The 24,208-nt window shown below is 32.8% G+C and overlaps 1 protein-coding gene across 1 annotated transcript; it reads left to right on the top strand.

Moving 5' to 3' along the window:
* Positions 1-5,038: 5,038 nt before the first annotated feature.
* On the top strand, positions 5,039-11,341 carry LOC141697466 (mitogen-activated protein kinase 20-like). The gene is made up of 10 exons (XM_074501858.1): positions 5,039-5,481; positions 6,191-6,599; positions 6,912-7,039; positions 7,151-7,210; positions 8,530-8,679; positions 8,780-8,935; positions 9,088-9,299; positions 9,419-9,520; positions 10,216-10,394; positions 10,495-11,341. The coding sequence occupies exons 1-10, from the start codon at positions 5,449-5,451 to the stop codon at positions 10,932-10,934; spliced, it is 1,869 nt and encodes a 622-aa protein (XP_074357959.1). The 5' UTR covers positions 5,039-5,448; the 3' UTR covers positions 10,935-11,341.
* Positions 11,342-24,208: the final 12,867 nt, after the last annotated feature.

The following is a 24,208-nucleotide window of genomic DNA, read 5'->3' as shown; positions in this document are numbered from 1 at the left end:
GTTCTAAAGTACAGGGAATCATACTCACCAACAGGACCACTAAATAATTTCTTCAAATCATCAATACTAAGCTTCTCCAAATCAATACGCTTATAAAGTTTTCTCACATTACTTGTGTACGATTGAAAAGGAACATGAACAAAATGACCTCCATAGTATAATATAACATTATACAAATTATCCCTGTTAAATGTAAGTAAATAATTAAAGAACCCTAATTTACACAGGTACGGAGCATTCTAATAAAATAGAAAAAAACAAGACGGGTTCAACCCTAATTGAAGCATCCTAATAATTAAAAAACACAAGACGGGTAATTACTTACGTTGTTTCTTCTCCGGTGGTCGCATTTTCATCCACTTCATCCTCTATGCCTGCGTCATCATCTTCAATCACAATTTCTTCTTCATCATTTGGTTCTTGAATTGTACGAACTTCAACTCCTGATCGAGTTCGAACCATCTCCGAAATTAGGTTTACAGATGAAGTGATTTTGGGGGATTTTGTTATCTGGTGGAGTGATTTGGGGGGATTTTGTTACCGGGTTATAAGAGGGAAGAGGATGGGTTATAATATAAACGGGTTTTTAGATGGGCTGGGTTATTTAACTACGTGGCATCTGATCTGGCACTCATCTGGCACTCATCTGGCAGCAATAGACGGACTTCCGTCTATTGTCAACGCGACTTAACGGTCATGAAATTTTAAACGAGTACAATGACTTAAATGAATATTTTTAATTCACATATGACCTCAATGAGAACTTTTTGAGTTGGATGACCCAACTGAAAGTTAGTAGCGAGTTGAGTGACCTAAATGCCATTTAACCCCTTTATTTTTCCCCAGCTTCTTTGCTTTCTATTTTTAACGAAATTCCTTATGTTTATCTCTATGCCAAGTTGTATAAAACCGCATGATATGTGTATATTGATATTGTTAAACCATTTACATAACAAACATTATAATAAAAATATTATTTTTAAATATTAAATGATCTGACTAAATCAATTTAAACCGATCCGAACCGAACCGAATATTGTAAACTAGTTTGGTTTGTAAAAATATATTTTATGTGGGTTGGGTTGAAATTTTGTAAACCCAATTTAATTGGGTTGAGTTGTTAATTTTTGTTAACCCGTCCAATCCGAATAGTATATACTCCTAATTATGAGCTTGTTATTAGTGTAATCATCAAAATGGTAATGGTATCAATAATTAATCAAGTTATAACTTTTTTTAACTCATATAAATTATAAATAACTTAGGCCTCGTTTATTTCGCAACTTTTATAATTACGTAGGAACTTGAAATTTCCCGTAATTAAGTTACAACTACAAATTTTAAGGTAATTAAAACACGATTTTTCTGGGCACACACTAAGCACATATTTCTATCATTTTAACTTGTTTTGATTGGTCAATACTTCTTAATAATGATGCACCCCTGCATTTACAACAAATACACCAATCAAAACAGTCCAAACTTTATAAGTTTTAGTGTTTAACATGTGTCCATGGGCACACAGCAGACAAACCCATTAAAATATACGTGTTTGGTTTATTGATATGTAACCAAAGGTTACTTAGTTAATTTTAATAAATAATTAATATTTTTGTACTAAATAGCTAGTAACTTGTGGTAATCATGATGGAGGAGTTCGGTAACTAATTTCTCCTATTTTATGGTAAGTACAAAAATCATGGAACTTGAAGTTCCATTGCTCAATTTAAATTACAATAAATTAAACTATGTAACTTAATTTGAATTTAAGGAAATTTAAGTTACGTAATCAAATTACATCGAAACAAATAGGGCCTTATGGTATTATAATAAAGTCACCTTTTTTTTTGCTAAATAGTAGTAACGTTTAACTTTATTATATTATATTGTTGACTTTAAAATTAAGGGATAGCAGGACGCATGCAGCCTAACGCACCTAAATTCACCACTGAAAGGCTTTTCAGTGAAAGCTCAGGTATAACGTATATTTTAAATTAATCTATTTAACAAATTCAATAGTATAAGTAAAAGAAAGAAGTCAAATTAGCGGCTCAAATATACTTGTGAAGCCGGAAGAATTGATACATACAACCTCTGCTGACGATATCCTTGAAATCCGAAAAAAAAATATTATTTATCCAATTTATTATTTTATCAATATTATGATATTTTTATTATTTTATCGATAAAATAATATTATAATACTTTACTGAGTTTTTGTGTTTACTTATTACAAGAACATGGTAACATAAATAAAGATATCGAAATATTAAATTAAACTATCTCTAATTTATTATACATAAAAATGACAGATGTCGAATTTCTCTTAAATTATTCAAGTGAGAATAATGCGGTTATGAAATTACCTACGAATGAAAAAGCCATTTAATTAATAATAAATATTGATAAAGGAACTTGAACAAGATAATAATAATGTTATTTCAATTGTGTCATAAACAATTACTTGTAGAACACAAAAAGCACATATTAGTAGTTATTTATTTTTTTACATAAAATTAAAGATAAGGTTAATTTTGATTTTGGTGGAAAGAAAAAATAAGTCACTGTACATTCATATTTTTAAAAAAATTGAATTTTGTAACTCATTTATAATTTGTATACATGTATTTATTTATATATTTTTAAAATTATTACTTTACATATTAATTGGGCCTTAATGATTTTCTTATTTTTTATTATTTTATATTTTTAGCAAATACATTGCTTTATAACTGTTGGTTGTAGGCCCAATAAGGCCCTTTGAGCGAAGGCTCGTTGGACGATCGAGCTTTTGGGCCGAAGGCCCACCAGGCCCATAAGCCAAAGGCCCACGGAGAATCCCAGGCCAAAGCCCATTCTTCTTCAGGACCGTTGGAAACGAGAAGAGGCATAACGCCCCTTTTTCACTCTCTCCTTAATGATGAGTAATGTAAGGTGCAATCATGGTGAGATTGGGTATAAAACCCTTGGGAAAGTAAGACAACAGACACAGATTCTCACAAACACTCTGTTTTTCTTGTATTATTTACCTCACCTTTACAACCAGATTCTTATTCTCACGCCGGAGGTGAATCGGGGGTATAAACCCTCGCATTCTCTTCACTTTCAGGTTTCTTCCGAAGCCACCTTCAAGATAGCCGAAGCCTGTTACATCTCCCGAAGGAATCTGGGCGTAACATTTGGCGCCGTATGTGGGAAATACGAGAGTTACAAGCCGAGATAACGAGAACATGACAGAAATAATTCATGAGCATTCACCGCCACCTGGTTTTTCCGACAAGGGACAACCATCCACCCTAGTGGACGAAGATGGGGTCATCACATTGACTCCTGAGGAAGAGGCCTTACTCCTAAAAATCCGGGCAAAAAAGGCCGCGGAGAAGGGCAAGGCCAAAACTGATCAAGCTGACAAGGAAGCAGAAGCCTGAGCGAAGCGAAGAGAGGCTGATGCGCTCCGGCTGAAGGCCCTGCAGCTGCAAAGAGAGGAAATTGAATTACAATAACGAACTTTGCGGGAAGCGATGCGGGCCGACGAGCCCGGCAGAATGAATAAGGACAGAAGGGAACGTAGGGTGCATGACGAAGAAGACGAGTCTAACTCTGATTCGCATCCCCGAAGGAAAATGACCAAACAACCCTTTTCTTCTGATTCGGATGAAGAGCCCGATGGATCCCGCCTCAGGCTCAATCATCTAGAGAAGGCCCTGTTCGGTGATAGGAGGGCTGATAGAGAACCGGTAGTGACACATGAAATTGAGCAATATCGAAACCCCCCAGGCGAAAAAAGACAATTCCCTAAGATGAGCGAGTTTAGTGGGAAAGGAGACCCTGAGGACCACTGCGAAAAGTATGAACTCTTAATGATTGGGATGGGTCACAATGATATCATGTTATGCAAAATGTTCAAGACCTATCTGAAGGGGTCGGCTTCGATGTGGTACAAATCCCTCAAGCCCAAGTCTATTGGATCCTACGAGCAGCTGAAGAAGAAATTTCTAAAGTACTACTCGCACCTGTGCCGTAAGGCGAAAGATACTGAAGCCCTGGTCCACTGCAGGCAAAGGACGAACGAAGAGTTGAGGGACTATCTCTCTCGGTTTAAGGAGGAAGCTGGAATGGTTACTAATCTTGATAAGGTCAAAGCAATGGGCTTCTTAACGGCGGGGCCGGACCCTTATAAAGGTAAGAAGCTTCGCTCATCTCTTTACGATTTTCCCCCGAAATCCCTGAATGATATATATATGTGAGGGGCGAGAACATTCGCCGAAAAATGGAAAGTATTGGGGGATATAAGGACTCCCGTAGGGATGACCGATCAAAGCGAGCCGACAGATACGAAGGCTCAAGATCAGGCGTTGACCGAAGGGATGGTAGGAAAGAAGGAAGAAAAGAAGCGGATCGGGGGGCCGAACGGCGACGAGATAGAGTTTCGGCCGTATTCACCCCTTTGAATACGCCGATCTCCAAGATTCTACTGATGAGTAACGTAAGGTGTAATCATGGTGAGATTGGGCATAAAACCCTGAGAAAAGTAAGACAACAGACAGATTCTCATAAACACTCTATTTTTCTTGTATTATTTACCTCACATTTACAACCAGATTCTTATTCTCACGTCGGAGGTGAATCGGGGATATAAATCCTCGCATTCTCTTCACTTTCGGGTATGTTTCGAAGCCACCTTTAAGGCAGTCAAAGCCTGTTACATCTCCGGAAGGAATCTGAGTGTAACAATAACATTAGCTCAACTTGAGAACAACAAAATTTATTACAACAAAATTATTACTTTATCGAATATTTCGATTACTTAATAGTTTAACTGTAGTTAACATTGTAATCAAGCGAAGAACGCAGATATTTAACATTTAAATATTTCTATAAAAATAATCTCGCAGTTATTGAAAAGATGCGATTATTTATTGATGAGAATTTAAAAAGAGAAAAATGTTTAAATTAAAATTGAACGCAACGTACACCTACATTCACGACGTGTATATCTGGACGACACACATTACACAACTTTTTCTCTCTTCTTGTTACCAGTATATCGTCCTCTCTCTCTCTCTCTCTCTCTCTCTCTCTCTCTCTACATATACATTTACTAGTTTCTGTTGGTGTTTAACTTGTTTGCATATCTAATCTTCTGTCGGCTGGAGATCTTCTTTCAGTTCATTGTTCTCTTCTCTCTCTCTCCCCCTCTCTCTCTCTCTCTCTCTCTCCTTAATGCAGAACTAAGTACATGTGTTGTTATTGATCAATCCGTGATTGTTGTTGCTACTGTACGTCGTCGTTCTAGTGGACGGAGAACAGCTTAACAGTGATTAATTCTGTGAATTTTAGCCATTTTTGGATCTAATTGATTCACTGATTAATCGATTCGTACTTGTTAAAAGAAATATTTAGAGTTTGAGCTTTTGCACTATCCGTTTGTCATTTTAAATTAAAACAATGCAGCAGCAGCAGCAGGACCACAAAAAGAAAGTGAGTTTTTAATAATCCCGATTCATTATTTTTGTTTATAATTGCTTGTTTTTGTTTTTTGTTTTGTATCCGCTTTGTGCTAAAATTAGAATTTTAGATTTTGACAACTGGAATTTGAATTATGATGGAATACAACTAATTTGACTTTACTTCAATTTTGTACTGTAATATAATTCGCGGACTTGTCAGAATTGAATGATATCAAATGTCAATTGATGATCCACAAGAAAATATGGTACTTTCTTTCGAGTTACAAGATTTGTTAATCTTGGAGATTGATTTAGGGGGTGGTGATTTTGGATTTCTGCTGGTCGTGATTGTGTTCGCAAAAGTACTCGGTGTTTCTGAAACTTAATGAAAAATCTTAAAAACCATTGTGTAAAGGAATAGAATTGAGTAAACAAGTATTGTTCGGATTAATGGACTTGTGTTGTGTCATTTTCCGGTTGTATGTCTTCAAAATTCAGTGCAATCGTGTCTGTCATTGCTACCTGAAAGAGGCAAAGATGATAACTATAAAAGTAAATCCTAGTGTGTGTAATAATAACCCAACTCATAATCCCTATGCCATCATTTTCATGATTGATGACACGCATAAGTATTTAATATGCACATCAGAGTTGCTTGTTGTGGGATGTTCAATTATTCTTGGTGCTATCGATGTGTACTACATCCTGAAATTTAATTGACTTGGTGCTATGTGTTGCAGAGTTCACCAGAGAATGATTTTTTCTCAGAATATGGTGATGCCAGCCGGTATAAAATTCAAGAGGTAATAGGGAAAGGAAGCTATGGTGTTGTTTGCTCAGCTATTGATACCCACACTGGCGCTAAGGTGGCAATAAAGAAAATTCATGATATCTTTGAACATATTTCTGATGCTGCTAGAATTCTTCGCGAGATAAAGCTGCTTAGGCTTTTACGACATCCAGATATAGTGGAAATCAAGCACATTATGCTTCCTCCATCTAGAAAGGATTTTAAAGATATATACGTAGTTTTCGAGCTCATGGAGTCAGATTTACATCAAGTCATCAAAGCTAATGATGACTTGACAAAAGAACACTATCAGTTCTTTCTTTACCAGTTGCTACGAGCTCTAAAGTATATTCATACAGGTAACTGTCAGAAGTGCTCTTACCGTTAACTAAGAACAAAGTTGTTGACTGTTGAGTAGAACTATTAGATGCATCTCTGTTTGTAACTCTATATCAGTTTTTGCTGTTGAAATATTAGCGTGATCATGTTTTATGCAGATCCTATTAAGGTGATTTTGCTAATATTTTATTCTAGCACTAGCAGTTGGTTGGCCCTTGCTGATTTTAATTAACCTTATGTTCTTGGCTCCCTTGTATCTCCTTTGTATTTTAGCAATGGTATGTTCTCAATAGGATGCGGACTACTCTAATAATTGACCAATTTTGCTGCAGCAAATGTCTATCATCGGGACTTGAAGCCTAAGAATATTTTGGCAAATGCGAATTGTAAGCTTAAAATTTGCGACTTTGGGTTGGCTAGAGTTGCATTCAATGATACACCAACAACTATATTTTGGACCGTAAGTAAAATTATATTATCGTACATAGATCTTTTCTATTCATTCCTTCTGGTACATGTTCTGTATTTATGTTGTTGGTCTTAATATAGATTCACGATAATACATAAACAGGATTATGTTGCGACACGGTGGTATAGAGCTCCGGAACTATGCGGGTCTTTTTTCTCCAAGGTATTCATTACATACTTATGTGAATATTTCTGTTTTAATCTACCATGATGGAATGTGCTCTGTTATTTGTAAAACTTGAGTAATTATATTATGTTCCTGTTGTGTTTCATATAGCAATAGGATACTAATACGGAAAACCTTCTGAAAGTAGCTGTTTAAGAAAATGTGTGTTTGGCTGCGTCTTAAATCCACTTAAATGGACTCAAATCCTGTTTGTACTTTGATTGGACTGTTTGGCGAAAAGTGGAACGACCTTATCCAGTTACCAGTAATAAGTGAATGTTGGTTGAACTCTGCTTTCTACATTTCACATTTGCTTAGACCCTAATTCACATTTATCAAGTATCAACATAATTTAGGTACTTTGCTTTGATATGAAATCCCTATTAATTTCTAAAAATTAGTGTTGTTATTGTTTTTTAAATGTTAAATTACTATCATAATATTAGTTCAAGTAAATATGACTTTACATGATTGTTTGTACTTTTTTTATCACGGTTACTTAGTGATTTGTTTGAATAAAAATTTCATCCAAAACTATCAATTTCATTAGTTCATGTAGTAAATTATATTTCAATATTTCTGTGTTTCAACTTTATTGTTTTTCATCCAAACACACAAATAACTTTTAAATAATAATTTACTTATCACTTTTAAAATACTTATTCACTTTAAGTTATAAGTACCCAAACAGCCCAGGGAATCCTGTATATTAGATGTTTTCAACACTAAACCGTGGAGAAAAATGTCAATGATGTTTGTTGAACCTTTTGACGAAATCCAATAATTCTTAAGGTAAGAGTACTGGTTGCCTAGTACTTGTTTCTAGGGTAAAAGAACAGTTTCCAACCTATGCATAGAGAAGACTCTATAAGCCAATTAATAAATAAAATAATCTCATCAGTAATGTTATGTTTGTATTTTAGAACACATCATTTTAGTTTTCTTTTAGAATTTGATTTGGAACAGGAAAGAAGAATAGCTGTATTTGAAAAGGGATTATATCATTCCATAAATAATATTTACTCAGAGTTTTACGATATTGCTAAAATTGATTTCTCTTGCGGGAGGATTTCTGTAGATTATTCGAGTCTCTAGTTTCAATGTACCATTGGTATTACCTTTGCTATAATTAGTTGTCTTGACTACTAATGGACTAAAGCAAATATCATATTTTTGTACTTCATTCGATTTATGTTAGATTATATACCGACATCTCTATAATATTATATACGGACATCTCTGTTACTCTGTCGTAAAGAACATTTAGAAACAATTACAATGTTGCTGATATATCTTCTGATACGTTCTAAATGCAGTATACACCTGCAATCGATATATGGAGTATAGGCTGCATTTTTGCAGAGGTTTTAACAGGGAAGCCACTCTTTCCTGGAAAGAATGTTGTTCACCAGCTAGATTTGATGACGGACATGCTGGGGACACCGGCAATGGACACTATTTCCGGAGTAATCAACTTGCTTCCTGATCTTAATTTCATTATTTTTTTCTCTGCTAGCTTTAGCTTGTTTCTTATCAAGGTTTTCCTGTTAACTTTTTACTTTTCAGGTTCGTAATGAGAAGGCTAGGAGATACCTTTCTACGATGAGGAAAAAACAACCTGTGCCTTTGAGCCATAAATTTCCCAATGCAGATCCTTTAGCACTGCAGTTGTTACAAAGGCTACTTGCTTTTGACCCAAAAGACCGGCCAACTGCCGAAGAGGTTTGTAATGAGATATAATCTTCTAATTTTTTTATCTTATTCTTAGCTGTATGCGGAAGGGAAGTTATATTGGCTTCAACATTCTTCGATGTTTCTTGACGTTCTTGGACTTTGTTTAACTAATGTTCAATATTCTGTTGGTGGACAAGCAGGCACTCGCTGATCCGTACTTCAAAAGGCTTGCCAAAGCTGATAGAGAACCTTCTTGCCAGCCAATTTCAAAAATGGAGTTTGAATTTGAGAGACGGAGGGTTACAAAAGAAGATATCCGTGAATTAATATTTCGTGAGATACTTGAATACCATCCTCAGTTGCTCAAAGGCTATGTGAATGGAACAGAGAAAACCAATTATTTGTACCCAAGGTGATATTTACTGCTGCAGCTGCTCACATTTAAATACTGTATGTAGGATGGCTGTATCCCCCCCCAAAAAAAAAACGAACTGACCTCTAATTGTAATTTTTTTGCACATTTCTATGCAGTGCTGTTGACCAATTCAAGAAACAGTTTGCTCATCTTGAAGAAAGTAGTGGTAAAACTGGGCCGGTGATTCCGCTTGAAAGAAAACATGCCTCTCTCCCTAGGTAAAAACTAACATGTCTGCACTTCTTTTGGAATGCCAATATTTAGTACACTTCTGTTCCTTGAAATTGTCTAATGTTGATTTGTACTTTTCGGTGATATGGGCTTCGTGAGGTCAGATTTTAATTATGCTGATACCAATCTTATTCATCTACTCGATAAATTTTTACCAAATACCAATTTTTTCGAAATTAACTCTGTCTGAATGCATGATGATGCCTTAGAAGCCTTGAGAGATACTCTCCCGCAGGCCAAGACTTAAGCAATAATGTTACAAATAACCTATTTTTTTTCCTGGGGACACATGATGGAGAGGTTTTATTTTTTGTTTCTATAACTCTTTCAGGATGATGTTTAACTATTGGGGTTGATAACCGTCCCATTCTAGAAACATGAATTGTAAGGTCCTGTTAAAAAATGATAAATTCGAAATCAAGTTATTGAAAGACCTCATGATCAATCATGCAGAATACTTGGGTATGCTTTAAGGGAATAACAGTCATATCTATATCTGCAATGTGGCAACTGAAGAAGCATAGTTACTGGGATTTGTTGTAACAATATGATTAATAATATGGCTATGCAATAATGTTTCTCTGTCTAGTTTCCATAGATTTGGTGTCTTGTTTGATAGACATTTGGGTTGGTGTTCGATGTGGCTTGGTGATGATCATCTGGCTTGTATTACTTTTTGTAGGTCTACTATTGTGCATTCTAATATAATTCCACCAAAGGAGCAGCAATCAAATGCTTACATCACAAAAGACCGGCAACTCAAAGAAGATTCACGCAATAGTCACTCCAAATATGGAGATAGTATTACCGGAAGTCTGTTTAGAACCTCACCAACACCGGCACCACAGAGGATTCCACAGGGTAATCTAGAGTTTTGTAAGAAATAAGTTTCACTTGATGGACGTGATGCTGTTTACTTCTTATTCTTTTTTTGCTGATCTAGATTCCCTTTATATTTCAGCCAAACCAGGAAGAGTAGTGGGGCCACTCCCACCTTATGAGAATGGAAACCTGCTTAGTGAAGCTTATGACCCCAGATCATTAATAAAAAGTACAACCATCCCTTCACGGATTATTCCTCCAGCATACTGCTACCGTCGGAATGGAACAGTAAAGCAAGAAAGATCCGTGGAGACGGAGAGGAGCTTGTCAACACAAACAAACCAAGTCCCACAGTCTAGCATGGCCACCAAAGGAGGTTCCGAGATAGCCGTAAACATTGACACCAACCCATTTTACATGACAAGGGCAGGAGTAAATAAGATGGATCATGTTGATGACATGAAAACAATCGACACAAACTTGTTGCAGCCTAAATCACAGTACGGTATGATGGGGAAAGATTCTTCTGCTCACAGAAACGCGGGGGCTGTTCAGGTTGGCATGACTAGGACATACTAAATAGGATGTCAAAATGGGCATGTCTGCTGTGTGCACATAATGAAGGAATCATGACGGGGATACCTACCACGATATCATGTGCCCATATGGACACATTCAGGTACACATATGGACGTCTCTTTTCTGCAAATTGGGCATGCTCCCATGGGAGCAATGGCGGTACATATCTCTGGCAGATTACTACTCAGGCCTCTCTTCCACTTTGTTCTTATACACAAAGAACAAATATACTCGCTAATGGAGACCATATACTAGAGGACAGAAAAACAGAATACAAAATAAATAAACTGATCTAGTGTTTAAGAGGCACCTCTTCTGTACTTTCTTGGGATGTTGCGTGTTTTAAACATGCTCTGAACACTGTGTTGATTATGATATCAGATTGATTTTTCTCTTGTTTGTTATAATCTGCTATATCGAAGCTTTGAACACACGAAATCAATGGAGATTTGCTGATGAACTTTGTTCAAGTTTTACAGATACGAGTAATGAGAACAAAGATATTAGCTACTCCTATTTACTGATTACAGGCTTATAACTATGCTACTCTTGATGGAAAAATACAGAAAAATAAGTGTGTATGGAAAAGAAATGAACCGGGAACATATTGCTTTTATTGTTATGTTTTCTTCACGCGTTACACTACTTAAATAGAAATGAATGGAAACTAACAGTGGCTAAAAACAAGGGCCACGTTTAACAAACAACCTCATGCAAACTACCCATTCAAAAAAAAACTCTCCTACTACTTCTACGTGCACGTCCTGAAAACTCTCCAGCCTATGACTTAATCAAATATGCAAATTATCACTAACTGAATATTTAAAACTCATTTATTATGCAAGTTACAAAATAAATAAAAAACCAAGTTTAAGATTATTTCCAACAATCACCCCCATAATCTTAAACTTACGAAGCACTTTCTCCTGTGGTGCACTTCTCACCACCATCAATTTTGATGCACCTTCTCATCAAAAACACTTTGGAGCACTTCTCTCCAAAAACACTTTGGAGCACTTTCTCTCCACAAACACTTTGGAGCACTTTCTCTCCACAACTCTAAAGGAGTGGTTCTCCCTCGATCAATTGTGTCATCCTTTCTTCATTATTCTGAAATCTACAATTCTTTGCCGGATGCCCATATTTTTTGCATTTGTAGCATTGTGGTTTTCCTTTGTACCAGCAGTCTTTTTCTTCATGTCCCATCTTATGACAATGGTTGCATTGAACTTTGTTGCCTGTGCCTTTTGAGGATGAAACTTTAGCTAATAGCAGTCCCTCATTTTTTCCTCCAATTTCTTCCTCCCTCATTGATCTCCTTTGGTCCACGGCGTGAAGTGAATTGATCAATTCTGAAACAGTTAATTTCGAAAGATTTTTAGTATCTTCAAGTGAGGAAATTTTAGTTTCATACCTCTCAGGAAGAGTCACTAAAAGTTTGTCCACAACTCTTTGACTTGAGAAATCTCCACCAAGTAGTTTGATTTGATTAACAATGGACATCAACCTACTCCCATATTCCTTGACGCCTTCATTATTTTTCATTCTCATCATCTCAAACTCTCTCTTGAGGTTCAGAATTTGCATCAGTTTGGTTTGTTGATTGCCTTCAAATTCTTCCTTAATTTTTGTCCATGCTTCTTTAGGAGTATCACAACCCATAATAGTTGTAAAGATCTCTTCCGACACAGCCGAATGTTAGACATGAAAGTGGCTTTGCTTCTCTAGCCACTTCTTCATCACGTTTTTTGATTTGGGCTACTGTTGGATTTTGTGGAAGAAGGGTTGGCTCAACATCACTCTCAATTGCTTCCCACAAACTCATAGCTTTCAAATATGATTTCATTTTGATAGCCCATGAATTATAATGATCTCCTTTGAATAATGGAATAGAGACGGAGAAATTGTTTGATGCCATGGAAAATATTAAGGATAATATATATATATATATGTGTGTGTATTTTTATAAGAGTTTTATAAGTTCTGGATCATATGGCTCTGATACCAATGATGGAAAAATACAGAAAATAAGTGTGTATGAAAAAGAAATGAACTGGGAACATATTGCTTTTATTGTTATGTTTTCTTCACGCGTTACAGTACTTAAATAGAAATGAATGGAAACTAACAGTGGCTAAAAACAAGGGTCACGTTCAACAAACAACCTCATGCAAACTACCCATTCAAAAAAAACTCTCCTACTACTTCTACTTGCACGTCCTGAAAACTCTCCAGCCTGTGACTTAATCAAATATGTAAATTATCACTAACTGAATATTTAAAACTCATTTATTATGCAAGTTACAAAATAAATAAAAAAACCAAATTTAAGATTATTTCCAACAACTCTCATCTACAATTGGATGAATAAAAATACAGATGTCTAGTTGTGCTTATATACTACTTGCTGCCGAGGAAAGAGCGGGAGAGTTAGATATAACTCACTCATACGGACGTGTGCCTGATGTTACTTAGCCACTCTACTCCACTTACTCACTAGTTTGCTCATTAGGTTCCTTGTTATTAGTAGTACTAGTTTTACGACCTGATACGTGAATCTTCATTAATATTTTTATATTATTTAAAATTATAATATTTTTTTTAATCATGACCTTATTAGTATATTTATAAATAATAATATAAATATTTATTATTGGCGGAATTCAAACCTGAATCTTGGGTAGCGTATAAATAATAATATAAATATTTGTTGTTGGCGTATAAATATTTGTTGTTGGCGGAGTTCGAACTTGGGAGTTTGAATAGTGTGTATTCTTTTAGCATTTGAATCTAATGGTCCTAATGACTTGATTAAAAAGATCGGACACTTATTAACGGGGATAACCAAATCAAACAAAAAAAAGAGTATACCAAATTATACCGCAATACAACTATTATAGTATACTAGCCTAAAACGCGTGCAATGCACGTAGTTTTAAATATTTACTATTTTTATTTTAAGATTATATTAATTATAGTTGTTAAAGAAATTAAGTAATATGTTATTTTTTAGCTCGATATCATTATATCGACCAACAAATTATTTTTTATTTTTTAATTTTTTTATCTCGATTTAATAGCATAATTTTTTTGACACCATTAGTAGTTTTATTATTTTATTTTAGCCCGAACTCCGTCTATATCTACCCAAATACTGTCTCATACTCGCCTAATGTGGCCGGTTATATATAACTTTGTTTTTGGGGTTTCATAGTTTTGACCGATAACATTATATAAGATAATTATGTGAAAATAATAAATTAATAAAGTGAGGACAATTAAGTAAATTTAGCAAATACTGACCGATTATCAAACTTTTAATGTTTGGTCTAAACTTATGCGATGCACGGTTATTTTAAATAGTTATTATTTTAATGTTAATATTTACTAATAATATTTGTTAAAAATGTAAATATGCCTGAATAAGTAAATTAGAATATATCTTTTATTATATTATAATAGCTATTTTATAATAATTAGGTTTTAGAAAAAATTAATTTAATAAACTCGCTAAAAAATATAGGTTCAATTCCCATACATAACAATTTCTATTAATGTTGGAGAACTATTCCCAGATAAAATATGTTTAGTTCAAACATAGTTGTTGATTTGGTTTATCAAGAGTAGTTCTCTCAGGATTGTACGAGTTTTGTCCCAATTTGACTCAATATATTTCTAGTGTTTCAAAAATAAAGAAAGATTAAAAAGAATTGTCTAAAATATTTGTAGAGAAAAAGTTGTTTTAGTTGGCGAAAATAAAAAAACAACGTAGTTTACTTATAAAGGTAATTGGTTAGATACTAATTAAGTGCAATCGAGTAAATATCATTTTTCTTAAGAAAGGGCAATTATGTAATTGAACGAAACACCGTAAAGTTTCGTATTTAATATAGTAATATAAATAGATAAATAATTCGACTTCAAAATCAAATACCTTTTTATATAATTGAATTGTAAGATAATGCCTTTTTAAGTATATTTGTCTTTACATTGATAATAAAAATTATATAAAACAAATATTTTTTACTGTGAACCTGTACAAAATATATATGCGACAGCTACTGGTTTGAGGTGCAAATGGTTTTGACTTTTGCATTGTTTTATAAATGATGAGATGAGATTGTTGTTGTTATCGAGGAATAAGGATGATGATGCTAAGTTATTTTTTGTATAACAGTTAAAAACTGATGGATTGCTAAAGTAAAGGAGCTTAACAAAGTTTTAAGTAAAACAATAATTAAATAAAATAAACAATTAAGTAGCTAAATAAGGTAATTTATTAATTATTAGTGGTTATAATATTATTATTTTATTTTATTAAATAAACTTGTCCGTGATATTTAGAGAAGTTATTTTAATTGAGAAAAATAAAAAAGGTAACGTATTATAGTTGAAAATAATTTGTTATTCCTTTTTATATTATAATTCAATTAATAAGGCTAATAAAACTTTTAAATAAAATAAGGGTAATTCAGTACCAAAAAATATGTACAATACCAAAACTTTCAATATTTCATCTTTTATATAATAATAATAATAGATAGATAGAAATAATAAAGATAGTACAAATAATATAGATTAGTTACATACCAATTTTATCAAGAAAATATATATTTAATTGGAATTGGTTTTCAAGTAAATAAATTACAAATGGATATGATAAAGATAGTACAAATAATATAGATTAGTTACATACCCATTTTATCAAGAAAATATTATTTAATTGTAATTGGTTTTCAAGTAAATAAATTACAAATGGCAGATTTTGTTTTAGCTAAATTTTAAAAAATAATAACATGTTTCAAAAAATAAGGTGAGGAATTTCCGTCGGGAAAAAATATAGATGGATATCTTAGGGTTTAAAAAAATATAAAAATAACGGGGTTGAGGTCAAGCCCTCAACTTGATTTCTTTACCATCATCCTCTTCGAAGTGTTGTACAAACCTTTATGTAATTACTTATGTGTATACTTTATACGCGTCTTAATTTTGTACTCCATATCTATAGGTTTGTAGTATAATATATAGATTATAATTAAGGGCAACAAAAATAAAATAAAATAAAATTTAAGGATATTTCGGTAAATTCAACGTGTACCAAAAACCAGGTATCCTACTAAAATTTCAATGTTTCGTCTTTTATATAATAGTAATAAATTATAGATTCATAACAATGTTTAGATTGTGTTAGTGATCTTTTAAAAAATTACGTGTTTCACATTTCTCATTCTTTTTGTGCTCTGCTCATATATCTTTCAAAAAACAGAGTAAAAGTGGAAAATGTTATATCCAGAGCAGCTTTTTAATTTTCAGAGCAAAACACATGTGTAAAGACTAAAATGCCCTTCCTAAATGTACATCAATAATTTTATTAAAAATTAATGTGAGGATAATTCAGTATTTTCAGAGCATTTTTGCTCTGAAAATTAAAACCATACTCTGGATTTAACATTTCCCAAAGTAAAAGGTACTGATAAGAAATTTTCCGTACTGACAGGCGCTTCATGCTGGTAATATCAATAATTGGGAAATATTGTTTTCAGAGTACCTTCTTTATTTTCGGGGTGAAAGTTTATAAAAAGACTAAATTACCTATATATTGATTTTTCCAAAAGTTATTTATTGTAGGAAGGCAATTATGTCTTTTCACTCATCACAAGCTCTGGAAATAAAAAACACATCGAAAATAATATTTCATTAACAATTTTATTGTAATTTATATACACAAAACAAAATTGCAAAAATATTCATAAATGAAAATAATTTAGCATTAAAAACATATTCAGTTAATTTATTAGTATACTAGCATAATAACTTATGTGAGACACGTGCCTTTTGTCTAGTAATGTTTCGTAATACAAAGGGTAATATTTTTAAATTTCAGTTTGCGCGAGTTTTGTTTGAAAAATAAAATATGTAGTCCTTCATAATTTATTTGAATTGTACGAAAAAATTACTTGAATCAGTTTATACTCAATGATTGTTTAGACTGTTCAATGACGGTGCTTACATTTTTTTCTTTTCAGACTTTAATGATTTTGGTCATAATAAATATTTTGGATATATGCGATGTTTGAGTTAAAGACATGTCAATATTAATTAATTATAATTTGTTTAGATCCAATATTTATGGGTGTAAGATAATTGAAACTTGTTATATTTGAAATCGACAATGTCTCTATCCAGTTTCAGTTATATCGTATTAAAGTGTCTGTACAAGATTGTTATATTCATGGTAGTGACGTGTAGTTAACAACATATGTATGTCAAATAATATATATATATACATATATAAATATATATATATAAATATATATATATATATATTATTTTAACAATATTTTGGATATATGCGACTTTTGAGTTAAAAATATGTCAATATTAATTAAATATAATTTGTGTAAGTCCAGTATTTAACTATTTATGGGTATAAGATAATTGAAGTTTATTATATTTGAAATCGATAAAGTCTCCATCCAGATCCAGATTGCGTTAGTAAACTTTTAAAAGTATTACAAGGAAGGTGTTTAGCATTTCTCATTCTCTTTGTGATATGCTCATATATTGTTAGAAAAAAAACAGAGTAAAGTAAAAGGTACTGATCGGAAATTTTCCGTACTAACGAGTGCTTCATGCAAATAATCTAACTATATTATTATAAGTATATTATTATAAGAGAAACAATGTTTCGTTTAATCGGTTGGTTGATACCTCCATAACACATCCAGAATAAAATCTAAATTAATATAATTTATTAAAAAATTAAATCATTAATCTTATATAATTACAAACTCTATGAATTATTATCCAAGTTAATAGCGAAACAAGGTTTCGCTTAGTCGGTTGATTAACACCTTCCTAAAAAATATGATAACAGCTTCCAAAACGAAGTCTAAATTAATATAATTTTATTAAAAAATCAAATCATGTAACTAATATAATTACAAACTCTATGAACTATCCAAGTTAATTTCTAATTGCACTCAATTTCTTTATTATCTCTTTTGTAGGTAATCAAATACTTTTTAAATTAATTTTAGTAATTCAAATTATAATATAAAAATTAATTAATTAATAAATAATATTTAAAAAATAATATCAAGTCATCCACATATACCACTCATATTCAACACTCTCAATTTTCTACACGCAGCAAAGAGACCTATAGATGGTAGGAGTTGGACATTTAAGATTTTAATTATCTGAATTTGGAATTCATCAATAATATGATATATATACAAAATAATACGTGAATATTTTAACTTCATTAATATCAATGATAATATAATAATTATTATTTATAATTTATTTATAACTATACTATACTATTATAAGCTAAACATGATTTCGTTTGATCGGTATGTTAACATCTTACTAAATAGTATGATAATACCTTCTAAAACAAAGTTTAAATTGATATAATTTCCTTAAAATAAATAAATAAATCATGTATGTAATATAACTACAAACTCTATGTTAGAATGTAGTAGGAGGATATTTTAAGTTTTTAATTATCTAAATTTTGAATTTTTCAATAATATGATATATATATATATATAATAATATGTAAATATTTTAACTTCATTAATCTCACTAATATATAATTATTGTTTTTATAATTTATTGGTATAAATTAATAAAATAATAAAATTACAAATACTATAATCAGTCTGTGCACCGAACGAGTTATAAGTTAGTATTAATAAATGGGATATATTATTTTCAAAGTACCTTCTTTATTTCGGGGTGAAAGATTGTAAAAAGACTAAATTACCCTAACATTGATTTTTTCAAAAGTTATTTATTGTAGGGAGACAATTATGTCTTTTCACTTACAAGCTCTGAAAATAAAAAACACATCGAAAATAACATTTCTCTGACAATTTTATTGTAGTTTTATATACACAAAACAAAATTGCAAAAATATTCATAAAAATAATAATTTAGCATTACAAACATATAATGTTAACTTATTAGTAATACTAGCATAATAACCCGTGCGATTCACGTGTCATTTTGTCTAGTGATGTTTCGTAATACAAAAGGGTAATATTTTTAAATTGGTGTTGATTATGATGCCTTGAATAGTAAGAAGAAAAACATGAGTGACAAAGGAAAAGCAACAAAGAATGAAAATATTCCAACAATGCTGAAAAAGGTTGGGTCACCTATGTTCAAGGCTTGGAAGTAAACTTCAGTAAAGAAGAGTTGATTATCAAGCAAGAAATTGCAGATGAGGATAATGAGAAGAAAAGTGCAAATTCAACTCAATCTTTTAAAACTGAAGAAAATCTCATGGACAACCAAAGCACCAAGACACCTGTCAAAGAAATAAAGATTAAAGATGTAAGAAAGAAGAAGAAAAATAGAACTGGAAAATTGGGATAAATAAAAGAAATAATTTTGCTTATGTTGTAGATGCTCCAAGAAAGAAGTGTGAAAAATGTGGCTCTGTAAATCATCTAACTCACCTTTGTAAAAAGGTTATTAGCAAGTTAACTGAAGGAGCATGCAAATACAATGAAGCAGATGCAAATGATTCCTACTCATTCTGTGACAAGTTTGACCGCATCCCTTGCAACTTAAAAGTGATGAAGAGTTTCCACAAACTGAGAGTAGACCTTAAGGAAATGAAAATTGGGTCTACATCAGATAGGGAAAATGCACAACAGTCATTGAATTCTATTTTATCTGAAACAACTCATTCTACTTCTTCTAAATTAGTTAACAAGAAGAAAGTACCCAACACTGCTTGGGTTGCTAAACACACTTAAAACTCATCGTGTGCAGGAAAAAGTGAAGAAAGTCATATGGATCATTGACAGTGGGTCTTCCAGACATATGACAGGTGATAAGGCCCTGCTATCACAATTTGAGGAGAAGGTTGGCCCTTTGGTGACCTTTGGAGACAACAATAATGGGATATGTCAAGATTGTTTCTGGAAATGTTGTCATTGATGATATAGCATTGGTAGCTGGTCTTGAAGTGATTCTTCTAAGTGTCAGTCAATTTGCAGAAAAAGGTTTTGAAGTCTTATTCAACAAAGAAGAATGCACTTTTATCAGCAAGAAAACTAGTGAAATTGCTCTGAAAGAAGCATGGAAAGGAAGCTTGTTTGTTGCAGATTTGGACTCAACAAATAAGGATGAAGTTTGTTGCTTCTACACCAAGGCATCAGAAGAGCAAAGTAAGTCATGGCATAAGAAATTGTTTCACTTGAATTTCAAGGCAATTAACACTCTGGTTAAGAAGGATTTAGTAAGAGACATGCCTAAACTGGAATTTGCTCAAGTTGGAGTTTGTGAAGCTTGTCAGAAAGGAAAAATGAAAAGATCAAGTCACGAGTCAAAAACTGTGAATTCTATAAGTGCACCATTACAACTTATTCACATGGATTTGTTTGGGCCAGTAAATGTCTTATTAATTTCAAGGAACAAATATGCACTTGTGATGGTGGATGATTTCTCAAGATACACCTGGGTAGAGTTCATGCACATGAAAGATGAAACTCTACACATCAAGAAGATAGAAAAACAGGCTGAAGATTATAATTGTATAAAAAGATTGAGAAGTGATAATGGGACAGAATTCAGAAATACAACATTGAGTGAATCCTGCAAAAGTAAGGGCATTGTTCAAGAATTCTCAGCTGCTAGAACACCTCAACAAAATGGAGTAGTTGAAAGAAAGAACAAAACATTAGTTGAAGTTGCTAGAACAATGCTGCAAGATGCCAAGTTGCCAACAAGTTTCTGGGAAGAGGCTGTTAATACTGCATGTTACACTCAAAACAAATACCTCATTAACAAGGCACATGGCAAATCACCTTACTCAATCATGTCTAAGAGAAAGCCTACTGTAAAGAATCTTCATGTGTTTGGAAGCAAATGTTACATTATGACAGACAACTCTGAATATGTGGGAAAATTTGACTCAAAAGTTTTTGAAGCAATTTTTCTGAGATACTCATTGGAAAGAACTGCCTACAAGGTCTATGTGATAGATCAAAAGAAAATTATGGAAAACACAGATGTGACTTTTGATGATGACTAGTGTCCAGACTTGGAATGCCTTGATGAAAATGAAGCTGAAGCCCTTGCATTTGAAAACCTCAACATTGATAGTGATTCTGATGATGAAGATGAAGTCAATATACAACAGATGATAAATGAAGAATCTACAGGACAATAGAATCAAGAAAATGGAAGCTCATCTCAAACACTTAACTTTGATAGCACAAACTCAAGGGGGGAAGAGAAGAAGAATCTACAGACCATACCAAAAAGGAAGAAAATGATGAAGGCACCAGTCGACAAACTCACACCAGAAAATAGGATATGAGTCACAATCCTAATGCAATAATTGGTGATCCTAATGCTGGTGTAAGGACTAGGAGTGCAACTGCTAATGAGTGCCTACATGCATGCTTTCTATCTCAAGTTGAGCCCAAGAAAACTAAGGAAGCTCTAATGGACCCTGATTGGATATCTGCTATGCAAGAGAAGCTCAATCAGTTTGAGAGAAACAAAGTTGGGAGTTAGTTCCTACACCAAAGAATAGAAGTGTAATTGGAACAAAGTGGGTGTACATGAATAAGATGGATGAAAATGGTGTAGTTACCAGGAACAAAGAAAGGTTGGTTGTAAAAAGCTACTCACAGGAAGAAGGAATTGATTATGATGAAATTTTTCCTCCAGTTGCAAGACTTGAAGTAATAAGTATTTTTCTAGCATTTGTTGCACACTCAAATTTCAAAGTGTATCTAATGGATGTGAAAAATGTCTTCCTAAATGGTGAGCTAGTAGAAGAAGTGTATGTGCAACAGCCACCTGGCTTTGAAGATCCTAAATTTCCAAACTTTGTGTATAAACTGTTGGGAACCACGGACTTAGGGTGTTACTACGTTTTACGATAAAGATTACGAAAAGAAAATCACCTTGTTAACGGTTGATTCCACGCTATTCTATTGTATTCCCAAATTCCCTTGAGCGAAGTGTGGCCTCCGTCTTCTCAAGTTATCCTCTCTTCTTACTTCTTGGTGGCTACAATATGTTTTCACACCCTACCAAGCAAGAAGAGAATAAGAATATATATAGGCTACAATAGGGACCATGGATAATTAGGTTAGGCCTTATAATTACATCTTGAGCCTAGCCCAATGTAATTAAATATTAATTCAATCCACTAAAGAATTAATATTTGCACTACCTTTCCTAATACCGTAATTTAAATAATTAATTCGGTTCCAATATTATTTGCTTATTAAATTCCCCATGTTTAAAATATCACATGTCCATTAATTAAATAAATTATTGATAATTTATTTAATTAATATCTTTTATCCTTGATCATCCACTCAACCTTTATTTAATTATGCCAGAATAAATTCCACCTGCAGGGTTTCACATAATTAAATCTTTTTGAGCTTTCAAGGGGACATCATTAACCCGAATATTATCAGGACATGGATTCCTTCAATAAATAATATCCACCATGTATATAATTCCATCACCCAAAATATAATGATATAATTCAAAAGAATTACTTCTTATATAAATCAAAGCATGTAAATAATATACACGTGTCAATTACTATTTCCGGATTAAGAACCTAAGCATTAATAATAACATAGAATCTTAGTTCTCCTTCTTAATCAGTATTAAGGGAACAATTCTAAATTTGATCCTGTTCAATATACACAAAGTATACTAGTATTATTTATTAGTCAATATAAACTAATCTAAATAACACTACAGCTATACCAGTGGATTGTCCAACACCACCTGTGTTGTGAACCTTATTATATTATATAACCGTATTTGATAATCTAATATTCTGTATCCCATTTGATACTAGATTGTTCACAATATATAATATTAGACAACATGTAAACATTCAAATGATTCTCAATTAAACTGGCCAGAAATAAATGTATATACTTTAAATAAATATTTTCAGTATACACTAACATAAACTACTCAAGGCTCTATATGGATTAAAGCAGACACCTAGAGCTTGGTATACTATATTGTTAGAATTTCTACTTAAACATGGTTTTACTACAGGTACAATAGACAAAAATCTCTTCTACAAAAACCATGGTAATGACATGATTCTAGTCCAGATATGTAGATGACATTATTTTTGGATCTACAAATGAAAAGCTGTGCCAAAGATTCTCTAAGTTTATGCAGAGTGAATATGAAATGAGCATGATGGGAGAATTAAGTTATTTTCTTGGACTTCAAGTTAGTCACAAAAATGATGGAATCTTCATCAGCCAAACCAAGTATGTCAAGGATTTACTAAAGAAGTTTGGTATGGTTGATTGTTCACCTCCTTCTACACCAACGTCTACTGCAACAAAATTGGATGAAGACAGGAAAGGCAAAAGTGTAGACATTTCAGGTTATAGAGGGATGATTGGATCACTGCTTTACTTGACTGCAAGTAGACCAGACATAATATTTGTAACATTTGTGCAAGATTTCAAGCCAATCCAAAAGAATCACATTTGATGGATGTTAAAAGGATTTTCAGATACTTGAAGGGAACTCCTAACTTGGGATTATGGTATCCTAAGGGAACTGGTTTTGAAGCTGTTGGTTACACAAATGCAGATTTTGTTGGATGCAGGGTGGATAGAAAGAGTACTAGTGGGAGCTGTCAGTTTCTTGGACAAAGACTTGTATCCTGGCATAGCAAGAAATAATAATCTGTGTCAACTTCCACAGCTGAAGCTGAATACATAGCTACTGGAAGTTGCTATTGAAAGGAATATGTCCTAAGTCCAATCATGTATGAGGATTTAGGAATAACTTTTATGTAATCTGTTTTGATTTCATTGATATTAATAAAAGACTTGTTTTGTTTTTATTAACGACTTTATCTATTTAAGTGTTTAAATAAGATATACCATAGTTTAGAGTAAAGCTTTTTATGGATTATGATGAGATCATAATAGTGAGACCTAAAAGATGATAACTCTAAACTTAAATAGTTCCTGGTCATGGGATTACTAACTGGTAATTAATAATCCGCAAAGATCGGTACATACTATGCTTGCTTCATTATGAAGGATGTCTGTTCTCATAGACATTTATGTGGTGACACTATAGCTAGTATGTAGGTGCTTATTATAGAATAAGTTCACTGAACATGACTCGCCCAGCTGAACAACTGATGGAGTTCACTCACGTGTCAGCAGTTGTTCATATAGTGATAGTTGTACAAGTATCCTTAGACTTGAGGTCATCATAGTCATCTTGTATAC

This window comes from Apium graveolens, chromosome 11, assembly GCF_009905375.1.
Source record: "Apium graveolens cultivar Ventura chromosome 11, ASM990537v1, whole genome shotgun sequence".
NCBI classification, from domain to species: Eukaryota; Viridiplantae; Streptophyta; class Magnoliopsida; order Apiales; family Apiaceae; genus Apium; species Apium graveolens.
Note: the sequence above shows the minus strand (reverse complement) of the source record. Positions and strands in the feature narration are given on the sequence as shown.